Source organism: Petaurus breviceps, unplaced genomic scaffold (assembly GCF_028583685.1).
Source record: "Petaurus breviceps papuanus isolate PSGF00001 unplaced genomic scaffold, PetGlider_PUasm1.0 90897, whole genome shotgun sequence".
In the NCBI taxonomy this organism is placed as follows: domain Eukaryota; kingdom Metazoa; phylum Chordata; class Mammalia; order Diprotodontia; family Petauridae; genus Petaurus; species Petaurus breviceps.
The window spans coordinates 2788904-2813370 of NW_027187374.1; the positions used below are offsets into that span (position 1 = coordinate 2788904).

The following is a 24467-nucleotide window of genomic DNA, read 5'->3' on the forward strand; positions in this document are numbered from 1 at the left end:
TTTTATATTTTTGTAGGCATTCCCTTCTTTCTTTAGTGTACCCAGTTTTGTTATTATATGTATAGTAGTTTCTGAAAATTCTTCTTATTTTTTCTTGTTTTATTGCTCTCACCTTTTTCATTTGTTGTTTTGTCGATAAGATTGCTTGCCCTCTTCTTTTTAATCAAGTTAGTTTATCAATTTTGTTAGTTTTTTTCATAGAACTGGATTTTATTTTTTATTATTTCTATGGTTTTTTAATGTTCAATTTATCTATTTCCTCCCATAATTTTCAATATTTCCCTTTTTATTCTGATTTTTGGATTATTGACTGGTTTTCTGATTTTGAAATGCATCTTCACTTTATTATTCCTTTTCTATTTTGTTACTATGTCTTTTTAGGAATACAATCCACTACCATCCATGCCCCCTGACCACTTAACCTACATCCCAGCAATTTTTGTGTGCTTTTATCATCATTTGTAGTTTTCTGTCACATAATTATAGTTATTCTTATGATTTATTTTTTATTTGGTATTTCATTGTTAAGTTTCCAATTTGGACCTGTCTTTTGTTTCTCTTTCTTGGACTGATTTAACTTTTATTGTGTTATGGTATATAAAGGATTTGTTTATTATATCTCCCTTTTAAGATTCATTTGCAGTATCTCTGTGCCTAAGACATTGTCAAATTTTTGCAAAAGTTCCATATGGCTCTGAGAAATATACATATATGCATGCATACTTACATACATGTGCACACACATGTGTTAGTGTTCCCATGTAGAAGACATCATAAGTCTTTAAGCTGAATTTCTCAAGCAATTTGCTCAATTCTTTATCTTCTGTTTTGTTAATCTTTCTACTTGTTGTTGTTCAGTTGTTTCAGTAATATCTGACTCTTTGTGATACCATTTAGGACTTTATTGATAAATATAATGGAGTGGTTTTCCATTTCTTTCTCCAGTTAACTTCATAGATGAGGTAACTGAGACAAACGGGGTTAAGTGACTTGTTCAGGCTCGCATAGCTAGTAAGTGATAGGCTAGATTTGAACTCAGGTCTTCCTGACTCCAGGCCTGGAGCTCTCTCTACTGTCTTACTTGCTGACCTTTCTGGTATATTTGTCCAAATTTTAGAGGATATTAACATCCTGACTTATTGTGCTACAATTTCTTTGTAATTTAATCAATGTTTTTCTTTAAGAGATGAGATTCTGGATCATTTGGGGCATATGAGTATAATATTGATATGTTTATTATTTTTTAATTCCTTTCAGAATAACTTATTTTTAAAAAAAATCTCTCTTTACCTTGTGAGTTTTTTTGTTTTTGCTTTGTCTAATAGAACAATGGAAACTCCTTTTTTGTTTTCACCTAATGCATAGTCAATTTTCCTCTAGTGCTTCATTTTTATTTTGTATGTTTTCTTGGCTCTTTAGGTGCGACTCTTCTAAGCGAGAGATTGTATAATCTTGTTTTCTTATCCATTCTGTCACTCTCTTTCATAGTATAGGATTTTTAAATCCTTTAAAATTTGAAATTAAGAAGGCTATGTTTTTGTTTTCCTCCATTTTTCTTGATATATTTTTTTTAATGAATTAGAATTGTATTCTTCTTCTATAAAGTCGGTACTTTGTCTCTTCAGTTACATTTACTTAATCCACTTTACAGTAACTTTATTCTCAAAGGTTCTCTTCCACTTAATCTCAAACTTTCCTTCCTGTTTATTATGCTTCCCTACTTTTGTAGATTAACTTAATTTTTAATTATTTTCTTTTTCCCCTTTCATTTAGTTGTCAAATTCTTCCCATCTTTTTATACTTTCAGCTAGAAGTCTTATAAAATCTCCTTTCCTTTCTTCCCCTTCAACTGGTTTTGTTTATTAATTTTTTTCTTTTTATGCACCTTTTTCTTTTTTGTTTCTTTTTGTTTTTTTTAAAGTTTAATTATTTGAATTTTAATTTATGAAATAAAGTATAAATTTCCATAACATAGCAATATAATTTGCACATGGATGCAAATTATTATATACAACTTGCTATTTCTTTTAAACATATAATAGTTATCACAAATTTATCTTTTACTTTTTTTACTCCATCAAATGCTTTATTAACTCTAGTTTACATCATTCATTTCCATGAGATTTTGAGTTATACATTTACTCCCCATTTTCCCCCTACCCACCCCCCCAAAATAGTGATCCCACTGGATATCCCCTCTTCCAATGCGCTCTCTCCCTTATGTCCCCCCAACCCCCCTCCAACTTTCCAGTAGGGCACGATGGATCTTTGTACCCCAATGCCTGTATATCTTATTTCCCATTTACATGTAAAATAACATTAATAATAGTATATATATATATATATATTTTTTTTTTTTTTTAAACATTTGATTTTAAAACTTTGAATTCCAGATTCATTCCCTTCCTCCCATGTCACCCACCCTTACTCGGAAGATAAGCAATTCAATATAGGTTGCACATGTTGCACTATGCAAAACATTTCCATAATGCATATATTATGAAAGACTGACTATAGTTTCCTCCATCCTATCCCACCTCCTACTTGTTCTATTCTCTACTTTGATCCTGTCCCTTTTCACAAGTGGGTGCTTCCAATTTCTCTCCCCCCCAGCCTCCCCTCCCTTCCATCATCCCCCCTCTCATCCCCTTCCCCCTACTCTCCTGTAGGGTGAGATACCCTATTTAGTATGTATGTCATTCCCTCCCTAAGCCAAATTCAATGAGAATAAGGTTGACCCATTCCCTTTTGGCTTCCTGTTCTTCTGCTCCATTGTAACCATTTCCCCTTGCCTCTTCTATATGAAATAGTTTACCCCATTCTGTCTCTCCCCATCTCCTCTCATTATATTCCTCTCTCACCTCTTAATTTCACCTTTTAAGTATCATCTCTTCCTATGAAATTGGTTCTGTGCCCTCTATCTATACCTGTACACACACACACACACACACACACATATATACGCACACTCACATACATATTTATATGCCCATGTACCCTCCTATATAGATATATGTATGTACACATACACACACATATATATATACACACACACACACATTTCTATTCCCTTCAACTTTTCTCATATTGAGAAAAGTTTCATAAGTTACAATTATTTTTTTCATGTAGGAATGTAAATAGTTCAATTTTGATAAGTTCCTTATGATTTCTTTTCCCTGCTTACCTTCTCATGCTTCTCTTGCTTCTTGTATCTGAGTGTCAAATTTTCTATTCAGCTCTTTTTTTTATCAAGAATTCAATTTTTCATCAAGAGTTCAAATCTAGCCTCAGACATTTATTAGCTTGTGTGAACCTGAGCAAATTACTTAAGCCTGTTTGCCTCAGTTTCCTCATTTATAAAAAATGAGCTGGAGAATGAAATGGCAAACCAAAACATGTTGTGGGAGGATCATGTCTGATTTTTACCTAAATTTAAAAATCCATACACAATATTAATAAATATTGTCTAATAACAAAATGTTAGATTCTAGCTTCCTTGAGTTAGATATGTCAGTACACTATGTGATACTCTAAGGTTAGCAAAAATCCTAAAGGGTGAATTGTTTGAGTATCCAGAGTCCTGAAGTGCGAGTCATTCCATAATTAAGCCTCTTTCCCCCATCTTCAGCTGCTCTGTCTACATAACAGCAACCAAAATTGCAGATAAGATGTATTTTCTTTTGCTTAGGAGACTACTTCATATAAATTAGTAGCTAATCCATCATGCAAAAAATATTTGAATGTACTATGATTTCATGGAAGATATTTTCTATGGTCTCATAATGTTCTAATATAAATAAAACAATGATGAAGTATTTTGTTCATTAATTAGTCTTCTATGCTCATCAAGGAGTGTACAGTTAAGGGATATAAATAGCTCACTGTTCTTTTTGTGTCTCTATTGGACCCTGAAGTGCATGGATCTTAAATAAAAAGTATAAGTGTGCAACACTTCTGATGGTATCAAGCTGTGTCCTATAATTATTCTGATTCTGATATGAACATTTTTGTGGATTAGAGATTATGAAACTAAAGCCATGTCATGTGAACTAGAATTATGGTCTGCCTTTTATATCATTGATTTCTGTTTCCTATAGTTTCTGAAGCCTCAGTTTTGTGGATGGGACTAAGTTTCCTGTTATGTATAGAAAGGAATAGGTCTGAATTCACCATTTACTTATCAGGTATATTTTCTCACTTATTGTACATATCTTGAAAGCTTCAGTGTCAATATGTATAATTCAATCAGTTTATAAAATATACTTAGATAATCATACAAAACGTTAGAGTGCTAAGAAATCTTGCTTATCTGGCTACACCTCCACATTTTATAGGTGAAGAAATTGAGGCTCAGGGAAGGCAATTAGTAAGAGATCAGTATTCTAACAAAACCTATTATATAGGTACTCATTAATCTCTGCGTATCCCCCACGTAAATAAACAAGTCTGTAATGATCCTGATGGTACTTACTAGTTCCTGGTCGGGCATCAGAAACATCCACCAATGGCCCAGTGGCCTGAGACACAGACTGGTAATGGACTGTGTGAGTCACTGTCAGAGATTTCTGCTTGGATGCCTCACCAAAGTCAGCATCAGTCAATAATACTGTTGATCGGTCATCTACGAAACAACATTTAAAATGTTTATGCTTTACGTATTCATGTGTTTACTCCTCCAATGTTAGCATTTGTGCAAATATGAGAAGTTAAATAAGCCCAAGAAGTTAAATAAACCCAACAACATACATAACCATCAATAAATTTCTGTCAATTTTTCTAAAATTCTTTTGAAAATAAACAGATGCTACCACTTTAGGGTTGGCTGTAAGCAATAAGAATAAATGAAATTTTAAGCTATTCTCTTCCCTTTGTGCTTTCTTCCTTTTTGATTAAGTAAGCATTGATTTTTTAATCTACTATTCTAGATGACCATTTAATGTAGTCATGAGTTAATATATCTGTCAAAATCATCATTGATTATCCAGATGCCATCAATTAACATGATATTGGGATGCATAAAGAGAAGCATAGCTTCAAGAAATAAAGAAGTGCCAACTTCTCTGTACTCTGCCCTTCACATCAGGTGGTAAGGTAAAGTGTGTCCAGTTGAATGTAACCAGGATAGCCTATGTCATCTTGGATTTGGTTGAAGGAATTGGATAAGAGAAAACTAAAGGTGGGTATTATTGATGTTTTTGGGAGTTTAAAGGGCTGCTATGGGGAAGAGGGATCATACTTAATCTGTTTGACTTTAGAGGGAAGAACCAAGAGCAATGGAGGGACGTGAAAAAAAGGGCAAATTTTGGCTGATGCCCAGAAAACATATGTACAGGATCCACATGTGTAAATCTCTGTCAATTGGATTATTACTTAGTAATGGTAGAAACATTTAGCAAATATCACATACCATATTGGAAGTAACTACATTTTAATTTTTGATCTAGGATAAGAATAAAAAAGATTCAGAGGAAATTTCATTTCAAAGATTGGAGTCAAAAGAAAACAAAAATGAAAGCTTTTCCTGATATGAACAAGCTTGTAAAAAGTCCCTTGTAAGATAAGGTATGTTGGAAAATATGTGAACCCTTTCAGGCCACCAGAGGATCATTTAATAAATGATTGAGTCCTGGGCTAGACCTGATCAACATTTCTCCAAACCGTCAACATGACAATCAATCAAGCTTGTTAAGTTAGCTGTGGTGATAAATAGTATTCCTGGTATAGTTCCAGATCTTCTGAAGCAGAAAACCAGGATGGTCAACGGTTCTTGAAATGTCATATGGTGAAACCAAGGATAGGAATATAGAATAATTGTGCAATCCTCCCATTCCATTGGGATTTTCAAGAGGTATCAAGAGAAAAGAAACAGAAATACCACAAATTCATTTATAGCTACATTAAGGTTATTCCAAAGGAGCTCCAATGGTAAGTCTTCTTTTCAACCTGAAGTTAAGCTTAAGAAAGAGAGCCTCAGGAACTTGCTGGTTAAGGTGATTTTGTACTCTAGGATACTAGGAATTTTATAGCCTATTTCTAGGTCAGTAGTGGCTCTCTAGCAATCATCTTAAAGTACAATTATGCTATGAGTGAACTATAAGGTTTCTGGTTTAGAGCTGAATTAAAATAATTTTCATTCTTTTTTGGGGGGTAAACTTTATACTTGTCAGTTTTCCTCTTTCATGTCACAACATCACAGATTATTTTCTGAGGTGACATTCAAATTTAAATATTTTCCCCTATCCTGAAGTAGGCACTGTATGAGTAAATATTTGTATCTTCTAAAGTTGAATAACAAGTATATTAATACTTTACCAATGGTCTCCATTGTGTCTCTCTCTTCAATTAGAAGCTGCGCACGGGGAATATCAATGTGCATTCTCAGAGTCTGTTGTTTGTTTAAAGTATCTGAGGTTCTGGTATTCTTACTAGAAATGAAATTGGAGACAGACATCAAAAAACAGCAAAACAGTTTAATATTTAATGGGTTAAATACACTTTTGATTCTAAATAATGGAGGCGAGAAGAGAAGGAAACAAATTAAATAAGTCTTTCAAAAATAGTTTCTGGGGCAATTAGGCGATGCAGTGAATAGAGCAACTGTCCTGGAGTCAGGAGGAAGTGAGTTCAATCAAATTTGACTTTAGACACTTAAAACTTACTAGTTGTGTGACTTTGGGCAAGTCTCTTAACCCCAAATGCCCTGCCTTCCCTCCTCCAAAAAGACAAAAATAAACAAAAAAAAGTTTCTTTGTTATCTATCACAGTTACTGGCATACAGAAAGAATTTAATAAATCACTATTGGTTAATTGGTTTGAAGCACGTAAAACATGTTAATTTCAAGCTGATGACCAAGGGGTTAGGAAAAAATACAAATTTTGCTCTGTTAATCTATCGAAAAATCTTGAAATAATTCCAATTTATTTTGTAAAATCTAAATGAATCTGCTATTTTGATAAATGCTACAGAAAGATATTTTATAGCAAATAGTTATTCAGTAGGTTGTTACATGGACAAATTTGTAACACAATTTATATTTAGGTTTTACATAAAAAACCCTAACTTCTTGTCTGGCAATGTTTTCATTCTCTTAAAGTATAGTGAGCAATTATTGTATAATATTGGCAATGAACCTCAAAATTTGTATGTTAGAATATAAATTTCAGAACCTAACTAGATAATTACCTAGTAAAAGCAAACAAAAATATGCAATGACTCTGTGTATGTTTAATCATTCAGTAAAAATCTTCAATAAACACAACTGCATTATAAAAATTCAATAAAAGTAAATTAGTTACTAATAAAATGTCAATAAATACTATAAATTCCAATTAGAAAAGTGACTTTTTGATCTTTGACAGAATTATAAGTATTAGATGGCTGTTTTTTTTTTTTTTACAACATTGGTATCTTAAAAGATGCAACAAAGAATCAAGCTAAAAAAATTCAAATACTTTAAACTGTTGTAGTTATGATCCCAGCTCATGAGTGAGGAATTGAGAGCTATTGGTAAAGGTTGTCCAAATCTCAATTCACTAACATGAAGAAGATTTCTTACCACTTTAGGAGATAACATTAATGAGAATGTATCAAGCCAAGTTTGAGGTGCTTTTTAATGATATCACATAACTCTTTGGACATTGTATTTATATCCAATATATAAAAATATATATGTATACATATATGTGTACATACATATATTTATGCCTATATCTTGTTGCTGAAGAATACATTTATTAATACTTTTCTTTTTTTTAACAAGGGTAGTATATCACATATTAATAACAGACTTCTAATATTAAATGGATTAGAGTCACTTAAAAATTCTGAGAGTATTTTCTGACATATCTCAAAATAATAGCTTGAATATTTTCTACTACCATCTTTACTGGCACCCAAATAGAATAAGATTAAAAAAATATATAACTTCTGAGGAAGTATAGCATTCTCTTTTTGGACTTAGATCAGATCTTTTCCAAAGACCAGTAGACAGATCATTTGACTCAACAAAGGCAATTTATCATTAGGTAATTTAACTAATTATTAATAATTTAAATAACTGTGAACATTTTGACTATGTGTCACATAAACCAGATATAAGAACTACATTTTTTCCAAATGATTTATTAACTTCTGATTTACATCATTCATTTCCACCAGATTTTGAGTTACAAATTTTCTCCCCGTTTTTCCCCTACCCACTGCCCCAAAATAGCAGTCCCACAGGTATTCCCTCCTCCAATCTGCTCTCTCCCATATTTTCTCCCATACCCCTTTCAACTTTTCCATTGTATCTCTATGCCTCAGTGTCTGTATATCTTATTTCCCAATTACATGTAAAATAGTATTATTAATAGTATATATATATATATGTACATGTATATATTTGATTTTAAAACTTTGAATTCCAGATCCATTCCCTTCCTTCCTTGTCACCCACCCTTACTGGGAAGATAAGCAGTTCAGTATAGGTTGTACATGTGTGGCTAATGCAAAACAATAACATAGTAGATATATTGAAAAAGACTGACTATATTTCCCTCCCTCCTATGCCACTTCCCACTTGTTCTATTCTCTGCTTTGATCCTGTCCCTTTTCAAAAGTGGGTGCTTCCAACTTCCCTCCCCGCCCCAGCCTGCCCTCCCTTCCATCATCCTCTCTCTCATTCCATTCCCCCCCTACTTTCCTGGAGGGTGAGATACCCTATTCAGTGTGTATTTCATTCCCTCCTCAAGCCAAATTCAATGGGAATAAGTTTGACCCATTCCCTTTTGTCTTCCTATTCTTCCCCTCCATTGTAACCATTTTCCCTTGCCTCTTTTATATGAGATAGTTTACCCCATTCTGTCTCTACCCATCTCCTCTCATTATATTCCTCTCTCATCTTTTAATTTCACCTTTTAAGTATCATCCCTTCCTGTTAAATTGGTTCTGTGCCCTCTATCTATGTATACATGTAAACATATATACATACATTCACATATGTATTCATATGCCCATATACCCTCATATATAGACATATATGTATATGTGTATATATATATATATATATTTCTATTCCCTTCAACTACTGAAGAAAAGTTTCATAAGTTAAAATTATTGTTTTTCCATGTAGGAATATTAATAGTTCAACTTTAATAAGTTCCTTATGATTTCTTTTCCCTGTTTACCTTCTCATGCTTCTCTTGCTTCTTGTATCTGAATGTCAATTTTTCTATTCAACTCTGTTTTTTATCAGCAAGAATGCTTGAAAGTCCTTGTATCTGAGTGATACTCAGTTTTGCTGGGTAGGTGATTCTTGGTTTTAATACCAGCTCCTTTGACTTCCAGAATATCATATTCCAAGCCCTTTGATCCCTCAGTGTAGAAGTTGCCAGATCCTGTGTTATCCTGATTGTGTTTCCACAATATTCAAATTGTTTCTTCCTGGCTGCTTGTAATATTTTCTCCTTGATCTGGGAATTCCAGAACCTGGCTATAACATTCCTAGGAGTTTTCTTTTTGGCATCTTTTTCAGGAGGTGATCAGTGGATTATTTCAACCCTATTTTGCCCTCTGGTTCTAAAACATCAGGGCAATATTTCCTTGAGAATTTCTCGTGGGATGATTTCTAGGTTCTTTTTTTGATCATGGCTTCCAAGTAGTCCAATAATTTTTAAATTATCTCTCCTGGATTTATTTTCCAGGTCAGTGGTTTTCCCAATGAGATATTTCACATAGCCTTCTATTTTTTCATTTGTTTGGATCTGTTTAGTAGTTTTAATAGTTTAATTTAATATATTGTAATTTCTTAATTTCTCATAAAGTCATTAGCTTCCATTTGCTCAGATCTAATTCTGAAGGAATGATTCTCTTCAGTGGGCTTTTGAGATTCTTTTTCCATCTGGCAAATTCTGCTTTTTAAGGCATTTTTCTCCTCATGGTCTTTTTGAGCCTCTTTTGCCATTTGAGTTAGTCTGTTTTTTAAGGTGCTATTTACTTTATTCAGGTTGTTGAGTCTCATTTCATAATTTTCTTGCAGCATTCTCATTTCTCTTCCCAATTTTTTCCTCCACTTCTCTTATTTGGTTTTCAAAATCCTTCTTAGGTCCTCTATGGCCTGTAAACAGCTCATATTTTTCCCGGAAGCTTTTGGTGCAGGAGTTCTGATGTCACTGTCTTCCTCCTGTTCAATTCTTTGGTCCTTTTTGTCCCCAAAATAGGAGTGTAATGTTTGGTTGCTCTGTTTACTTTGCTTCCTTTGCTTGCTAATATTGCCACTCAATTACTTGACTTTTGGGCTTTTTGCAACAGTAGGACTCTGCTGCCATACAAGGGAGCTGCCAGAGCTATTGGTTGGGTGCCCTCTCTGAAGCCTCCACACACTCTGGCAATCTGGTCACATACCACAGGACCTCCACCCTAGACCGCAATCCATTGGTTCCCCTACAGTCTGCAGGCCAGGAGCTGAAGTTGCCACATAGTGGCAGCTGCACAGCCATGGTGCCTCAGCAGCTTCTCCCTCCATTGGATAAAGTCTGACCACACTGCCGAACTACCAGATTCCAAAGTCCACACTGTACTGATGTCTTACTTTGTCCTTAGCATCTATAGGTTGATAATTCTAGAAACTGCCACAGCTGTTGGTGATGTGAAGTCCCTCTAGCTGGTGGCTGGTCAGGCCTACCATGGGGCTAAAACCTCTGACTCATGTGGGACTGGGCTCAGCTTCTCCAGTGCTGTGCTGGCCAATTCCTGCTGGCCTGCCTGGCTGTCTTCAGTGGGTGGATAGCTTCTCTGTGTCATTTTGTGGGTTCTGTAGCTCCAAAGTTTGTTCTGAGTCACCTTTTACATGAATTGGAGGAGATGGGCGCCATAGCCCCGCAGAAGTCCTCTTTCTATTCCACCATCTTGACTCTGTCCCCAATTCCATATTTTTTTAAAGGATGGAGAGACACATATTAGAGGGTAATAGGGGAGGAAATTTTAGGAAGAAAGAACAGATTCATTTTATTGGAGAAGATGAGAAGTTAGTGGGATCAAGTATATCTGTAGAAGAGTCATCCTTGGCAAGGAAAGGAGCTACCCTTTTCTGAGAGACTGGTGAAAAGGAGAAAATGGGACATCATGTCAAAAAGTTTTGAGATGAAGATTATGGGAAAAGAATGAATTCAGTTAAATTGGTCAGTTAACCAATAAAGATTTATTCAGTACCTGCTGTGTGAAAGGCACCATGATAAGTGTCAAAATACAAAGAAAGGTAAAAGACAGTATGTTGTCAAGGAGCCAATAATCCAATGGAGGAGACAACATGTAAACAACTTCACACAAACAAACTATATGCAGGATAAATAGAAAATAATCAAGAAAGAGAAGGCAGGAGAATTAAGGGGAATTGAGAAACACTTCTTCCGGAAGGTGAGATTTTATCTGGTGCTTGAGGGAATACAGAGGGCAGAGATGAGGTGGGATAACATTCCAGGCATGAGGGACAAGCAGCAAAAATGTTCAGTTAGGAGTGTCCTAGGGAGGAAAAGCAAGGGGGCCAATATTATTGGATAACAGAGTACCTGGTGGAGGTGGAGAGGAGGTGTACTTATAAGAAAATGTAATGGTAATGTAATTAGAATCTGAAGACCCCTTTTTGTATTGGCAAGTAAGCAGGTACTTAGCACCTTTTTTCAAGTTAAGCAGAGGTAGGAGGTACTTAGCACTTAGTAATTGATTAAGCCTCTGTTGGGGAAACAGAAGGTATGAACTCCTGTCACTGATGTAACAAGAAGGGGTTGGCTGAAACAGGAAGCTAATTCTGTATGTATATAAGGAAAAGCCCCAGGTAGGGACATTCAGAATTTCTTGGTACCAGCATCTGGAGGCAGAGCAGCTACAGAAGAGAAATGAGGATCGAGAACTGAGTCAGAATTTCCTGAGAACTTGTGGTGGTGGAGCTTCTTCTGAAGAGGATTCCAGGAACTCAGAATGCCCCCTCTCACCCTCCAGGCTGGAAAAGGTTATTCTCATTTTTTGAATGAGCTGCAGAAGACTGAGGAAGCATGACCAGGATGCTAAGACTTTTGTCTGTTTCTGGCTTGGTTGAGCCTTGAATTACTGGGAACAGAAATTGTGAAGGATTTGAGATGGACTGGGCCCTGTGAACTTCAATGTGGAGCAGGACTCACATGGAAAGCTGGACAAGGAACTGGGAGCTATCTGCCTTTGAATCCAGGTGACTGTTTGGTGGATTCAGGCATTAGTTGCCTGCCTCGAGTCAAGATGAAAAGACCTCTCCATGGGTACTGAGTAGTGATGAAATTGTAGTTTACTAGTGACCTAGGGGTGGAGGGTCTGTGTATTTTCTAATGATTGTACTTAGTGATTAATGATACTTAGTAACTGATTGCTGAATAAGTGACTGATTGAGTTAACTTAGTGTGCCCCATGAATGGAAGACTTTGACTATTGTACTTTGAGATGATTGTTCTTTGTTCAAAACTTTGTGGCCCCTGTGGTGGAAACTATGTGGCCATTTTAATGATAAGCTATTGTGAATACTATATTGTGATTTTCTGTGATAAGTTGTAATATTGCGAGTGCTGCACCTTGATTTTCTGTGAATGTTTTGCTTTGCTTTGTTGTGGAATAAATAGAATGTTCACTATACTGTGTAATCAGAACCTTAAAAGCTGTTCAGAGTAGCATTCTTCTGGAAAGCTGCTTGCACATAGTGTCACAGAAGACTGGAGAAGTAGAAAGGCAGGTTATGAAGGACTTTAAAAGTCAAATAATTCATTTTATATTTGATCCTGGAGGAGACAGAGAGCTACTGGAGCTTAATGAAGAGGGGTGGGAAGGGAGCAGAATGATGATATTGCTGGATCTGCCCTTTTGGAAGATCACTTTGACAACTTAGTAGAGGATGGAATGGAATGGGGAGAATATCGAGGCAGGGAAAACAACCATATGGTCATTAACATAGTTCGTAGGTGAGATGATGAGGGCCCATGTCAGGGTGGAGAGACATTACAAGGGTAAATTTGAGAATCCTTGGAAATGGATTGGATAATAGGAGGTAGGACAGAGTCAGGATGACATCTAGGTTGGAAGCCTAGATAACTGGGAGGATGGTTGTTGTTGCTCAGCTATTTAGTAATTTCCAACTCTTCATGATCCCATGGACCATAACACACCAGGCCCTTCTATGTCCTTCTGTACTCCACTCTCTCTTGAAGTCCTTCTAAGTTCGTGTTAATTGTGCTCATGACTCTATCTATTGATTTCTTCTTCTGCCATCCCATTTTCTTTTTGCCTTAATTTTTTCCCCAACATCAGGGTCTTTTCCAATGGGTCATGTCTTCTCATTATGTGGCCAAATTTTTGAGACTCCAGCTTCAGTATTTGACCGTTCAGTGAATAACCTGAATTACTTTCTTTAAGTACTGAGTGATTCAATCTCCTTGATGTCCAACGGACTCTCAAAGGCCTACTCTAGCATCATAATTCAAAAGTATCAGTTATATGTTGCTCAACTTTCTCAGCCATACATTGCTACTAAAAAAAACATAGCTTTGACTATATGGATTTTGCTGGAAAGATGATATCTTTGCTTTTTTAGTATGCTGTCCATATTCACCACAGTTTTCCTTCCAAAGAGAAAGATTTTTTTTTTATTTCATGGCTGCAGTTGCCATCTGTAGCAGTCTTTGAGTCCAAGTATATAAAATCTCACACTTGGTTCCATTTCCTCTTCCTCTATTTGCCAGGTAGTGATGGGACCAATATTATTCTTTTTGATGTTATCTTCAAGTCAGCTTTTATACTTTCCTCTTTCATCTTCATCAAGAAGCCTCTTACTTCTTCACCCTCTGACATCAGAGTGGTATCATCTGAATATCTGAGATTGTTGATGATATTTCTGCCAGCAACCTTTATTCTGGCTTTTGATTCATCTAGCTGGCATTTTGAATAATGTACTATGCATATAAGTTAAATAAGGTGACAATATATACCTTTATTGTATTCCTTTCTCAATCTTAAGCCAACAAATTGTTCCATGTTCAGTTCTAATCATTGATTCTTGGCTTGTATCCAGGTTCTTCAGGAGATAAGAAAGATGATCTGAAACTCCCATTTCTTTGAAGACTTGCCACATTTTGTTATGATCTACATAGTCAAAGGCCTCTGATTCTTTGGAAGCAAGCCTGATCTTCTAGTAATTTTCAATTAACATATTGCTGAAGCCTAACTTGTAGAATCTTAAGCATAACTTTCCTGGCATGTGAAATGAGTGCAATTATTTGGTAGTTTGAACATTCCTTAGTATTGCCCTTCTTTAGGATTGGGATTTAACTTATCTTTTCCAACCCAGTGGTTACTATTGAGTTTTCAAAATCTGTTGAGATATCGCATGCAGCACTCAACAGCATTATCTTTTAGGATTTTAAATAGTTCAGCTGGAATTCCCTCATCTCCACTAGCTTTATTGTTAACAATGCTTTCTAAGGCCCACTTGACTTCATTTTCTAGGATATCTGTTTCTAGAACAAAAACTACTCCCTTATTAGTGATAGGAAAATTGGAAGTAGGGAGAAAAGATAATGGGGGATAAATAATGAACCCAGGTTTGAATATGTTGAGTTTCAGATATCTATAGCCCATCCGGTATGAGATGTCTAAAAAAGAGTTGGAATTGCAAGACTGGAAGTCGGCAGAGAAGCCAGATTGGACAAGGAGATTTAAGAATTATTAGTATAGAGATGAAAATTAAATCCATGGAAGTTGATGAAATTACCAAGTGAAATAATAGGAAGGAAGAATAGAAATGACCCAGGATCTAGTAGAAAATGAGACTAAGTAGTAGTCAGATAGGTAGGAGAAAAACAGGAGAGCTTTTCAAGAAAAACATGAAACTTTTTTCATGAGAAACTAGAGAGAGGAGTGCTACAAAGAAGAGAGTAATTAATAGTGCCAAATGTTATAGAGAGGTCAAGCAGAATGAAGATTGAGAAAAGGCCATTAAATTTGGCAATTAAGAGATCACTGGTAACTAGAGCAGATGCAATTGAATGCTGAGGTCAGAAGCCAGACTGTAGAGATTTAGTAAGAGATTGAGAAGAAAGGAAGTGGAAAGACATATTACAGATAGATGACTTTATCAGAGAATTTAGCCACAAAAGGGAGGAGAGATATGGGAAGATAGTTAGCAGGATTAAACTGATCTAGTGAGGGTTTTTGTTTGTTTTGTTTTGCTGATAGGGAGACATGGGCATGTTGTAGGCAGAATAACTAATTTTGTCAGCAATGTAAGAGGCTGAAGAAAAGGGGAGAGCTGGTAGTGTGGGAAAATTGAGCAGGAAATAAGATTTGTAATAATTTTTGCAGAGAATGAGATGGGTCATGAAGGATTAAAATTACTTCCTTGAGACAGAGGGCACAGTTAAGATTGAATAGCATTTGATTTATAATCTACCGCATTAATAAGGTTGTGAGATTTGTTCTAGATGCTTTCATAGGCTCCTAAGTAGGAGCAGAGGAGAAGGTAGATGGTGGGATGAGGCTTCTCAAAATACTGCAATCATTCCTTTATTCTTTATTGTTTAGCATTCCTTTTTCCCCATGTGAATAAAACTAGCTGTTCCACATGAATTTTTGTTTATATCCTAGGTACCATTTTAAAAATTTTTGCTCATTTCATTCATAATTTATGAAATAAAACAAGAACTTTAATAATCTTGCAGAATAAAAATAATATGATTGCAAATGAATGCACATGAAACTGCAAATCTATTAAACACAACTTACTATTCCTTCTAAATATATAATAAAGTAGAGATGGCTACCATAACACACACACACACATTCTATACAAACATTTATCATTCTTTCTCTGGATATTGATAGTGGATTTCTTCACAAGTCCTTTGTATTTAATTTGGGTATTTATAATAGTCAAAATGACTTAATTGCTCAAAATTGTTCTTAAAACGACTATTAATATACACAACAATCCCTTGATTCAGCTCATTTCACTCTTCATTATTTCATGCAAGTCTATCCATGTTTTTATAAGATCCTAGTGCTTATCATTTCTTATAGCACCATAGCATTTCATCACAATCACATAGCACAGTCATTCTTCAATTGATGGGCATCTCCACGATTTCCAGTTCTTTGTTACCACAAATAGAACTGCTAATAATATTTTAGAATATATAGATTCAGGGGCGGCCAGGTGGCTCAGTGAATAAGAGCACTGGCCCCAGAGTCGGTATGACCTGGGATAAAATCCGGGCTCTGATACTTAGCACCACACCCAGAAATAACTGGCTGTGTAACCTTGAGCAAGTTACTTAACCCCGATTGCTTAAAAAATAAGAAAGAATATATAGCTTCTTTTCCTTTTCCCCTAATCATCTTTGAGAATAGACCTAGTACTGTTGTTGCTGGGTCAAAGCAGCTTAATAACTCTTTAGGCATAATACCAGATAGCTCTCCAAAATAGTTGGATCAGTTCACAATTTCACCAACAGTGAATTTAGTGTCTCAATTTTTCCACATCCCCTTGAACATTTGTCACTTTCCCCTTCAATAATTTTAGACAATCTGATAGGTGTAAAATGATATCTCAAGGTTATTTTAATGTGCATTTCTCTCATCAATAATGATTTAGAGCATTTTTTCATATGACTATAAATTTCTTTGATTTCTTAATTGGAAAACTGCCTGTTCATAGACTTCAACCATTTATCAATTGAGAAATGACTCATTTTCTTAGAGATTTTACAAAGCTTTTTTATGTACTTGAGATATAAGACCATTATTTGAGAAAATGTCTAAATTTTCTCCCCCAATTTTCTGCTTTCTTTCTGATCTTAGCTACACTTTTTCTATCTGCACAAAACATTTAAAAAATTTAATGTAATAGAACTTATCCATTTTATACCTCACACTATTCTCTATCTCTTCTTTATTCATAAATTGTTCATCTATCCATAAGTTCAACAGGTAATATGTTTCATGTTCTTCTAATTTTCTTGTAATATCTTTCTTTATATCTAGATCATGCATCCATTTTGACCTTATCTTGGTAAATCATGTAAGATATTAGCCTAGCCTGTATTTCTGCCAGACTGCTTTTCTGCTTTCCCACAATTTTTTTTTTTTACCAAATAATGAATTTTTATAACCCAAACTTAAGTCTTTACACTTGTCAAAAACATGGTTACTATGTTCATTTGCTGCTAAATTGTCCCACTAATCTACTTTTCTATCACTTAACCAGTACCAGATAGTTTTGATAATTACTTCCTTAAATTATAGTTTCAAATCTGGTACACTAAACCTCCTTCTTTTTCATTCCCCCCCCCCTTAATTCCCTTGATATTCTTCTAAATTAATTTTGTTATTATTTTTTTCTAATTTAGGAAAATATTTTTGGTAATTTGGGTAATATTTAAATTAGGTAAAATTATAATTTTTATTATATTGGCCCTGCCTACCCATGAACAATTAATATTTCTCTAATTATTTAAATCTGATTTTATGTCTAGAAATTTTTTAAAATAATTTTGTTCATATAGTTCCTGGGCTTGTTTTGGAAGGTGTCCCAGGTATTTAAACTGTCTAGAGTTATTTTAAATGAGGTATTTCTTACTATCTGCTCTTGCAGAGTTTTGTTTGTGATATATAGGAATGCTGGTGATTTATGTGGTTTTACTTTATATCTTGCTACTGTGCTAAAATTATTAATTGTTTCAACTAACTTTTTAGTTGAGTCTTTGGGATTTCCTAAGTATATCATCTGCAAAAAGAGATAACTTTATTACCTCATTGCCTATTCTGATTCGTTCTATTTCTTTTTCTTCTCTTATTGCTATTGCTAGGATTTCCAAGAGAACAGTGAATAATATTGGTGATAGTGGCCATCCTTGTTTCACACCTGATCTTATTGGGAAGGCTTCGAGCTCATCCCCATTTCAAATAATGTTTGCTGATGGGTTTAGGTAAACAGTTAAAAAAATCAATTTAAGGAAAAATTTATTTGTATCTATACCTTTAAATGTTTTTAATATAAACGAGCATTGTATTTTGTCAAAAGCTTTTCTGCATATATTGATATAATCATAGGATTTTAAAAACTTTTATTATTGATATAATCAATTACATGACTAGTTTTTCTTATGTAAAACTATCTCTGCATTCCTGGTATAAATTCCACTTAGTCATAATATATAATTTTTGTAATATATTGCTGCAATCTTTTAACTAGTATTTTATATAGGATCTTTGCATCCACATTCATTAATGAAATTGGTTTGGAATTTTCTTTCTCTGCCTTTTCTCTTCCTGGTTTAGGTGTCAGTATCATATTTGTTTCATAAAAGGAGTTAGGTAGAACCCCTTCTTTGACTATTATTTAAAATAATATATTTAATATTGGAATTAGTTAATGTTTAAATGTTTGATAGAATTCACTTGTAAATTTTTCAAGTCCTGATAGTTTTTTTCTTAGAAGAAAACCCATTTATGGTAAGTTCAATTTCTTTTTCTAAAATAGATCCATTTAGGTATTCTGTTTCTTCTGCTTATAATCCAGGAAATGTATATTTTTGTAAATATTCATTTCATTTAAATTGTTAAATTTATTGGTATATAATAGGTCAGAATAACTACTTATCATTGCTTTAATTTCATCTTTGTTATTGGTATATTTACCTTTTCATTTTTAATTCTATTGATTTGTTTTTTCTTCACTTTTTTAAAAAAGATCAAATTAATCAAATGGTTTATCTATTTTAAAAGTTTTTCCATAAAGCCAACTATTCATTTTATTTATTAATTCAACAGTTTTTTACATTAAATTTTATTAATCTTATCTTTAGTTTTTAGTATTTCCAATTTAGTGTTTAATTGGGGATTTTTAGTTTGTTTTTTTTTCTAGTATTTTTTAAATTGCATATCCAATTCATTGGTCTGCTCTTTCTCTGTTTTGTGGATGTAAGCATTTAGAGATACAAATTTTCCTCTACTTTTGTTGTTTCCCATAGATTTTGATATGTTGTCCCATTATTGTAATTCTTTTAAAGAATTCTGTCCTTTAACCCATCATTCTTTAAGATTGGATCATTTAATCTCTTGTTTTTAATCCGTATTTCTGCGGTCCCTTATTAAACATAATTTTTATTCCATTGTGATCTGAAAATTCTCTTTTAATATTTCTGCTTTTCTAGTTACTAATATGTTCAATCTTTGTAAAGGTACCATGAACCATGGGAAAAAGGTGTATTCCTTTCTATTTCCATTCAGTCCTCTCTGGATATCTATCAAACCTAGATAATCTAAAATTCTATTAATCTCTTTGACTTCTTATTTGTTTTTGGTTAGATTTATCTAGTTCTGAGAGGGGAAGATCAAAGTTCCCCACCCTTATAGTACTATCTCTAGCTGTAGTTCATTGACCTTTTCTTTTAAAAATTTAGATGCTATAGTATTTTGGTACATATAGGTTCAAAACTGATGTTGCTTTATTGTTTATGGTACCTTTTATCAAAATGTAGTTACCCTGTTTATTTCTTTTAATTAAATATGTTTTAGCCTTAACTTTGTCTGACATCATTATTGCTACCTTGCCCTTTTTGCGTCACCTGAAGTATAATAAATTCTACTCCAAACCCTCCATTTTAACTCTGTGTGTTTCTGATTCTTAAACATGTCTCTTACAAACAGTATATTGTTGGATTCTTATTTTTAGTTCATTTTGCTATCCATTTCTGTTTTATAGGTAAGTTCATGCAATTCACATTCAAAGTTATAAATACCATTTGTGAATTTCCTTCCATCCCATTGTTACTTGCTACTCTCCTTCTCAGCCTCTTTTTTTTTTACTTTATCCATATTGTCTTATCTTCTCCTTTTACACTCCTATTCTATGCACCCCTTTTAGAGTCCCTCCCTTATCTTCTCCCCTATCCTTCTAAATCTTAATCTATAGTCTCTTCTAAAAGTCTCTTCCTTATCCTGTCCTTTTATTTCTTTATAAGTTTAGAATATTTTTATACAATTTTAGATGCATATGCTGTTCCCTTCTTAACCCAGATCCTATGAGAGTAAGGTTCTAGCACTACTAGCCCTTCACCCCCAGTTGCTTCTCCTGTATCCTGTTTTCTTCCTTTCATGCCGCATTTGTATAATTGCTCCTTTTACTTTTGCTATCCAATTTTTTAGAATCATTCTAGATTTTAGAATCATTTTAGAATAATATTTGCAATCATATTCAACACAGCCCCATTTTTTTTTTCAAAATATCCTAGTAATAATGACAGTGTTAAGAATTCTGGTAATATTTTTATATATAAGAAGTTAAAAGCTTGACTTTTATGAACCCCTAATTCGTCTTTAATGATTTCCTTATATTTTTTTCTGGATCTTATATATTGGATTTTCCATTGAGTTCTTGTCTTTTTGTTAAAAAAGTACCTTTTGTGGTTAATTTACCTGACATAAGTCTCTCCTATTCCATTTTCCATTCAGAAAGAAAAGTGATTAAAAAAGCAACTTTGGCTGTACTTTATTTCATTGGATAGCACGCAGCACATAATATGAACCTGTGGTGACTTGAAATATTTTTTGCTCATTTCTTTTTTGATTCATAAAAAAATATACTCAGCAAAGTGATTTTCCTAAAATGCAAGTCTGACTATATTATATTTCTATTCAATACACTCCAGTAGTTCCCTACTACTTCCAGGATAAAATAAAAAAAACCCTGTCTTTTAAAGCCCTTCATAGCTTAGCACCTCCTACCTTTATATTATTCTTACCTTCCTCCCTTCCATGCACTCTATGATCTACTGGTTTCCTTGTTATTTCTTGAATGAGATACTTCACTTCCCAACTCTGTACATTTATACTGGCTTTCCCCTAGGCCTGGAATTCTCTTCCTCTTCCCCCCCCCCCATCTTTTTAATTCCCTTACTTGTACTGTCTATCAATTAATTTAACATTAACCAAACAACCAAGCATTTTAGTAAGCAGTTGTCGGCTCCATGATACAAAGAACCAAGTGCCATAGCCCCTCTCTTCAAGAAGTGTTACTCTAATGTTCTAAAGAGGTGAACTCATCAAAAAGTTAGATTTCTTTCCAAATGTTAAATATTTATTGATAACTTTTTTATATCACATTCACTTGTGAATAATATCTTTCCACCCTTACAGCACATCAAGAAAGCCTTGTGTGAAATGCATTAGAAAAGTGAACTTACACATCATTTGGGGTGACAAAAATGCTTTCCCTGTCTACAAATAAGGGGGAAAAGATGCATCCTTATCTCCTCAAGCAAATTGCATATACCTATATCTTTGTGTGTATGTGCATATGTGTGTGCAAAAAATTGGAAGTAAGTACAGGTAAGAGATAATAACTACAAAAGCATGGCATAATACTGTCAAAATAGTGTCTAAATTTCAGTACTAAATTTCAGAATGAATTGAGGGGTAGTGAAGAAACACAATGATAATTAAAAGTTTTTTTGAAGGATTTTTGTATTAGGAGGGAAGAGGGTTATGTTGATATAAAAGAGAAGTATTAAAAAAAGATCTAGGGTCTGAAGTAAATGGAATTATAACAAAAGGGGTGGGGAGAAGGTAGACTTGCTCAACTTTTTTATTTGCTTCTATTTTCTCTGCTAAGTTCGGATAAGATAGACCAAAACAATAAAGGTAATAGAGAGCTGACACTGAAAAGGAGTATAAGTATAAAGGAAATAGTAGGAGAGGACCCAGCTCCCCTTGATAAGTTTAAGTCAACAAGCACAGATGAACTACAATCTAGGCAGAATTTTCTGATCTGTGAGGCATTCATCACTAGCTGGTGACGAGAAGGAAAAACCTTTAAGGGGATAAGAGAAGAGAAAGCAATGAGTAAAGTTGGGTATTTTTTTCCACAAAAAGTGTGGAGATAATCTTAACTCTTATTATGGAAAAAATGTCCATCAAGAAAACATGAATAACTACCCACATATCATGATTCTGAATGTCCTTATATGGAAGGATGGACATAATGCTTTAAATGGCATTAATGAATACAATATTGGAAAAGCAACCAGATTGAACCAAGTGTACATAGAAGAGACCTGAACTGGAAGAGAAACAAATGCGAAGGCACTGAGTGATTGATATACAAGGTTTTGAAACATTATTAATAAAAAAAATGGTAACTGAAAGAGCACGAGTAACTACCAGCATCCTTCATGAGGGTCCAAGTAGGAATCTTAATTCACAAGTGATAATCTACAGTGGATCTTATCTTCATTTTTTTAGTTTAGTGAAAGAGAATATTAAAATTTTACTGCTTATTGTTTCGGGAATAATGAAAAAGATTTTATTCAGTAAACCAAAAAGCTGCATTATAGACATTTTTAAACAAAAAGTCTCCCATCCATCCATCAAAATCATTCAAGATTGATATAATAACAGAAATAACTCTATTTGGTGATATGATGATAAAAAGCATAAGAAAAGATTTCAAATAGAAAGATGAATTTTTGACAATGGTGTTAATGAGAGGGATGGAGGAGGCTCAAGTTGAATTATAATCTCTTATAGGTGGTGAGGTCCTCCAGTTGCTCTTGCATGTGGATGACATTGTACTTGTTGCATCAAGTCCCAAGGCATTATAAAATCTCCTGGAAGAGAGCTATGATCATTTAAAGTTTTTTTTTTCATCTGACCATCCACATAGAAAAGACAAAGTGGATCAAAAATATCTATTCTCCAGATTATAACATGCAATTGTGTGAATAATCTCATCACTCCTTTCTGAGTTAAAGACAAACTTGTCAGTAATATTGCACTTCCAATTTTTTTAATTGATGTCCTCAGAGAATCTAACAACAGGATCTTACAGGCTAGGATACAGATTTATATACAAAGAAAGACAGCAAAGAAATTATGTGGAGAAAAAAAAGAGGAGAAAATGACTCCACGTCAGTTTCTGAAACTGTGAGTTGGTACCCTTTAGCTACATGTACTCTCTAAGCTTGAGGTTATTTTTCCCAGATTCTGTTTTGTTCCAATTGTTCTAACTATATCCCATTATCAAGCACACATCTCAAAGAAGATGGGACCAAGATGATGGAGAAAAGGCAGGGATTCTCCCCCAAGCACCTCAAAATATTTTAAAAGTATGCCTAAAACAAATTCTGGAGTTGCAGAATCTGCAAAAGGATGGAATGAAATAATTTTCCTGTCCAAGAGAACTTAGAAGGTCAGCAGGAAAGGTGTGTTGCAACAGGGTGAAAGTAGAGTACAGTCCAGTGCAGGGAATGCAAGCACAGACCAGGCACCAGCAAACCAGGAACAGGCCTTGTAGGGCAATTAAATCAGTGGCAGCAGAAGTAATTTCCAGACCTTTCATTCCACAGTTGGTAATGGGGGCGGGGTCAGACAACTGATCAGAAGGAGATTACAGGGGTCCCTTTGCTGGCACCATGGGCAGGATTTTGTTGCATTCCCCATTTTTTGAAGTGTCACCATCCCTGGTCTCAGTCCCAGGGCAAGGGGGATGGGAGCTGGAACTTTATTTACAGTTCCAAGGTGGAAAAGAGTGCTTGTGGTCACCCATAGTCTATCGCAATGTACATACCTCTCCCTAGATCACACCACCTTGGAAGAACCAAAGACATACAGGTCTCCATATTTACTCTGAAAACAGCTGCACAAAAAAACCTGAAGCTTGGAGTGGTGCCCTTTCCATTTCAGGAGCAGAGCCCCACTTTAACATAGATTCAAAAGTCAAGAAATGGTCTGGAAAATGAGCAAACAGCAACAAAAGATCATGACTATAGAAAATTACTATGGTGACAGGGAGGATAAAAAGACAAACTCAGAAGAAGACAACAAAATCAGCTCTCCTATATCCAAATCCTCAAAGAAAAATATGAATTGGAGAGAGCATTCTGGGAGGATGGCAGAGTAAGTCAGAAAATTCCAAGCTCTCAAGATTTTCTCCAACAAAAGAGATAAAATAGCACCTTAAAACAAACAAAGTGCAGATAAAACTAAATAAAAATATAGACACAAGAGGGGTCTTCCTGGGATAATTGGAGAAGATCAGAAGAAAATCCCAAAAAGAAGTTTGGTCCATTTGAAGAGTAAAAATCTCCAGGATAGGTTTCTCCTTAACAATAAGCAGCAAGCTGCTTAAACAACAAACAACAAGCCCTGGGGATAGCTGAATTGGGAGGCCAATATAGCCTCAACCACCAGAACTTTTACCTCCAGGATAGCAAAGGGAGTTGGGAATCTGAGCCAGGGAAAATTGAGGGAACCTCTGTTGACAAGGAACACCAGACCCAGCTGTGCTGTGAAGAGTGTCAAGGGCTAGAAGGAACCAGCACATGCCTGATGAGTGCAGAAGCAGTGGGGCAGAATGCCACGACTACAGGCATTCCAGAGACTGGAAGTTTGGCTTTTGTTCCAGGTTAGAGGGGAGAAC

The 24467-nt window shown here is 34.6% G+C and overlaps 1 protein-coding gene across 1 annotated transcript in view; it reads right to left on the reverse strand.

The window, feature by feature from the left end:
• DSCAM (DS cell adhesion molecule) overlaps window positions 1–24467 on the reverse strand; it is an 870593-nt gene that overhangs the window by 30301 nt on the left and 815825 nt on the right. Inside the window, exons 29-30 of the mRNA XM_069074855.1 lie at window positions 6313–6425; window positions 4472–4621 (exon numbers count right to left, since the gene is read on the reverse strand). Of these exons, the coding sequence (XP_068930956.1) occupies window positions 4472–4621; window positions 6313–6425 (263 nt within the window). The remainder of the gene's footprint in view (window positions 1–4471; window positions 4622–6312; window positions 6426–24467) is intronic.